Source organism: Hylobates moloch, unplaced genomic scaffold (genome assembly GCF_009828535.3).
Source record: "Hylobates moloch isolate HMO894 unplaced genomic scaffold, HMol_V3 SCAFFOLD_5337, whole genome shotgun sequence".
NCBI lineage: Eukaryota > Metazoa > Chordata > Mammalia > Primates > Hylobatidae > Hylobates > Hylobates moloch.
This window is the reverse complement of record NW_026657612.1, coordinates 1-4,734: the sequence shown is the minus strand read 5'-3', so window position 1 is coordinate 4,734 and position 4,734 is coordinate 1. Positions and strand designations below refer to the sequence as shown.

The window sequence follows — 4,734 nt, the reverse complement described above, 5'->3', positions numbered from 1 at the left end:
GTCTCTACTACAAATACAAAAAATTAGCCAGGTGTGGTGGCAGGCGCCTGTAGTCCCAGCTACTCAGGAGGCTGAGGCAGGAGAATGGCATGAACCTGGGAAGCGGAGCTTGCAGTGAGCCGAGATCAGGCCACTGCACTCCAGCCTAGGCGACAGAGCGACAGAGCAAGACTCTGTCTCAAAAAAAAAAAAAAAAAAATACTGGTGCAGTGGTACACACCTGTAGCTGCTATCGGGAGGCTGAGGTGGGAGGATGGCTTGAGCCCAGGAGTTCAAGACCAGCCTGGGCAACATAGTGAGACCCCATGTATTTTTTTAAAATGGTAGAGCCACTGCTTCTAGTTTCAAGATATTCATCATTATTTGCTTCAAGTTGGTACATGTGGGAATCCATGTGAAGCCTCTCTCAAACTGTTAATATCCAAGCAAGCGCCACTCAGGGTTCTAGGACAGTGAGAGGACATGAATGGAGAAATGCACTGCCACCTGGGTGGCCAGCGGCTTCCACGCCAACTGCCAAGGCCCCATACATCTTCATCTGGAGAGGGTTGGGAGGGTCGTGGGGTAGGGCGGGTGGGTTTAGAGGCTGAAGAAAATGATTCAGAAACAAAAGGACAAGGTGGCCGGGTGCGGTGGCTCACACCTGTAATCCCAGCACTTTGGGAGGCCGAGGTGGGCGGGTCACCTGAGGTCAGTAGTTTGAGACCAGCTTGGCCAATATGGTGAAACCACGTCTACTAAAAATACAAAAAATTGGCCAGGCGTGGTGATGCATGCCTGTAACCCCAGCTACTCGGGAGGCTGAGGCAGGAGAATCACTTGAATCACTTGAACCTGGGAGGCAGAAGTTGCAGTGAGCCGAGGTCGTGCCCCTACACTCCAGCCTGGGCAACAGAAGCTCCATCTCAAAAAAAAAAAAAAAAAAGACAAGGTAAAACAGCCACGATGTAAATATACACAATCCAGTTATGCTCCTGTACTGCATAACTGCAGTATGGAATTTCAGAATAAGCAACTCCTTATGAGCAGGACTGGGTGTGACTGCCCCACGTATTCCTCTCCACACTTAGCATGTAGCAGGTGCATACTGCTGGGTGAATTAGAAATGACTGTGAAAGGTTTAGCTGTTTGGCTGCTGTTTATGAAAACCAGTGGAAGGTGTGGCCACTTCCTGCTGGATGGAGAAACTCATTCCATTCTCATTCCATCTCAAAGTGATTGTGAGGGTCAAGCTTCTGCTGGTGCCACAGCCACTGGCCTGGTCACCACCAGCCCTGGCCTGGGATGTCAGAGCAGGCTTCCTGGAGAGACCCCTCTCCTGGGACTGGGTGGTGGCCAGGCCAAGGTGGGGCAGTGAGGAGGTGAGAGGCAAAAGAGACAGCGTGTACAAAGGCCCCGTGGCCTAGGGGCAAAGTGCGATGGAAAAGTCCTGCCTTTTAGGGCAGGAGGGCCAGGGCTGGGGCAGAGGAGAGTCCCAGATTCCCCGGGCTACCAAGTTTTGCCATGGTAGAACTGGATCACAAGAGCAAGCCTGAGTCCTGCCAGAAACATTCACATCTGCATCTTAACCAGGTCACTTCCACCTTTGTGTGGATAATGAGAAGTTGGAGATAGTTGAGCTAACACACAAACCACTGCGAGCACTTTTCAGAGGGTAATCTTTTAATCCTGACAGCTGTCAGGTAAGCACTAGTGTTAACCTGCTTTTTCCTAAATGAGGAAACCACAAGGAAGACAGCAAGGTCACGATCTATTTTTTTTTTGGGGGGGGGTCGTTTTGAGACGGTGTCTCACTCTGTCACCGAGGTGGTGGCGCGATCTCGTCTCACTGCAGCTTCTGCCTCCTGGGTTCAAGTAATTCTTGTGCCATAGCCTCCTGAGTAGCTGGGATTACAGGCGCCTGCCACCACGCCCGGCTAATTTTTGTATCATTAGTAGAGATACAAAAATTTATGTATCTTTAGGGTTTCGCCATGTTCGTAGGGCTGGTCTCAAACTAATGACCTCAGGTGATACGCCCACCTCGGCCTCCCAAAGTGCTGGGATTACAGGTATGAGCCACCGCGCCCGGCCACAATCTGGGTTTTTATTATTTTTATTATTATTATTTTTGAAATAGAGTTTCACTTTTGTCGCCCATGCTGGAATGCAGTGGGGCGATCTCGGCTCACTGCGGCCTCTGCCTCCGCCTCCCAGGTTCAAGCGAGTCTCCTCCCTCAGCCTCCCGAGTAGCTGGGATTACAGGCGTATGCTACGCCCGGCTAATTTTTGTATTTTTAGTAGAGACTGGTTTTCACCGTGTTGGCCAGGATGGTCTCCATCTCCTGACCTCGTGATCTACCCCCGCCTTGGCCTCCCAAAGTGCTGGCATTCCCGGCGTGAGCCACTGCGCCCAGCCCTCAATCTGGGTTTTAAACCCAAGCAGACCGAGTCCGGAATCGGAGTTCGCACCCCTTCTCCCAACTAGGCCTGCGCCCCTGGGGAAATCAGGACGCCGCGTCCAGGGGCTGGGCGGGGAGGGCCCCGCCGGCCGACCCCGGTCTGTGCCGCCCCGTGGTGGCCAGCCATGGGCGAGCACCTGACTGCTCTCAGCTCCGCCCCGCCGTCCAATGGGCACTTCCGGAGTCGGGCGTCTGCAGACCGCGGCCACCTCCACCACCGCCCGAGGCAGACGTTGCAGGGACCTCCGGGACAGGCGTCTGAGGCCTGCTCCGCAGGGCGGGCCCAGGGGCGGGCCTAGGGGCGGGGCCTGGGCGGGTCTGGACGGGGCCTGCCGCGGTGCGCTCAGGCGTCGCGCTGGCCACCTGTGCCCGGGTCCTAGTGGCGGCCGTGGTGACGCAGGCCGGAGGGAAGATGGCGGCGCCCTGTTGGCGAGCCGTGCTGTGCGGGTGTCGGAGATGGCGGGGCTTCAGCAGCTCGGGTGAGGGTTGTGGAGGTGGGCAGCTCTGTTGTGGGGGAGGCCTGTCGCCCGAGCTCTGGGGCGCTGGCCTTACGTCTTCTCTCTGCCCGCAGCCGTCCTGGGCCGCCGGACACCCCCGCTGGGGCCGATGCCCAACAGGGACATCGACGTGAGCAACCTGGAGCGGCTGGAGAAGTACCGGAGTTTCGACCGCTACCGGCGCCGGGCAGAGCAGGAGGCGCAGGCCCCGCACTGGTGGCGGACCTACCGAGAGCATTTCGGGGAGAAGACAGGTACGGGGCGACTGGAGCAGGGGCTGCAGCCACCGCCCGGGGAACTCAGGGGACCCGCCGGCGTCTTCCCCGGGCGCTGGGCGAGCCTTGCCGGCGCCCCTGTGGATGCTGGGGAGGCTGGGAGGTCCCGCCTGCAGACCTGTGTGCACTATCGGCAGCTTAATCACGCCAGGATTTTTCACATCTTCTGCGCCTCATTCTTGGAAAATTCGCTCCCCCTACTATTAGAGTTCCAGCTCCTAAAATATTGGCTCCTAAAGTCTTGACCACCTGACCTTCCGGATTGGGATGCCGTTCTGTGCGCCTAAAATACTCTGTAGCTAGCTCTGGCCACACTGCATTCTGACTCTGTGCGCTACCTCTTCCTAGATTGTAAGCCCCCTGTTGCCAGAGATCCTGCTTGCTTTGCCCTCCATTGGATCCTTGCACCTGAACAGTGCAGGGATGTACGTGTGCAATACTTTGCTGAATGAAATTAAAGTCCTGGGCAGGGTGACTCAAAAAAGAATTCAACCTGGCCAGGCGCGGTGGCTCATGCCGGTAATCCCAGCACTTTGGGAGGACGAGGCGGGCGGATCACCTGAGGTCGGGAGTTCGAGACCAGCCTGACCAACATGGAGAAACCCCGCGTCTACTAAAAATACAAAATTAGCTGGGCGTGGTGGCGCATACCTGTAATCCCAGCTACTCGGGAGGCTGAGGCAGGAGAATCGCTCGAACTCAGGAGGCAAGAGGTTGCGGTGAGCCGAGATCGCGCCATTGCACTCCAGCCTGGGCAACAAGAGCGAAACTCCGTTTCAAAAAAAAAAAAAAAAGACCCCAACCTTTAAGGAACTTACAATTTATGAAGTATATGCTTTTTTTTTTTTTTCTTTTCTTTTTTTTTTTAAGCATTTATAGAGGCGGTTTTGTGGTGGTTAAAAGCACAAGCGTGGACTCTAAATAGCCTGATTTAAATCCCAGCTCAGCCTCTCAGGGATAATGTCCTTGAGCTTGTTTCAACTGTAAAATAATTGTGTCTTTGCTACAAAATTGCTGTGAGGATTAAAAGAGGCAATTCATTGGCATTTTTGCCTAATGCCATCTCTGATGAGGGCTCAGTATGTTTTCATTATTATTATTTTGTTTTGTTGTTTTGTTTTAAGGCGGAGGCTCGCTCTGTTGCCCAGGCTGGAGTGCAGTGGTGCAATGGCTCACTGCAACCTCTGCCTCCTGGTTTCAAGCGATTTTCCTGCCTCAGCCTCCAAAGTAGCTGACATTACAGGCATGCGCCACCATGCCCAGCTAATTTTTGTATTTTTAGTAGAGATGGGGTTTCACCATGTTGCCTAAGCTGGTCTGAAACTCCTGACCTCAAGTGATCCCCCTGCCTCAGCCTCCCAAAGTGTTGGGATTACAGGCGTGAGCCACGGCACCTGGCCGAGAAGCACTTCTGTAAGTCCTTCTAGCATCAGTCATTCACTCTACCCAGGACAGCTGGGTGTTCATAGCCACCTGTGAACAGGCTTGGAGGTGATCTCAACTATAACTGGAAGGACCATT

At 54.4% G+C, this 4,734-nt stretch overlaps 1 protein-coding gene across 1 annotated transcript; it reads left to right on the top strand.

Moving 5' to 3' along the window:
* Positions 1-2,117: 2,117 nt before the first annotated feature.
* LOC116465459 (large ribosomal subunit protein mL38-like) lies at positions 2,118-3,458 on the top strand. The gene is made up of 2 exons (XM_032148522.2): positions 2,118-2,920; positions 3,013-3,458. The coding sequence occupies exons 1-2, from the start codon at positions 2,854-2,856 to the stop codon at positions 3,456-3,458; spliced, it is 513 nt and encodes a 170-aa protein (XP_032004413.1). The 5' UTR covers positions 2,118-2,853.
* Positions 3,459-4,734: the final 1,276 nt, after the last annotated feature.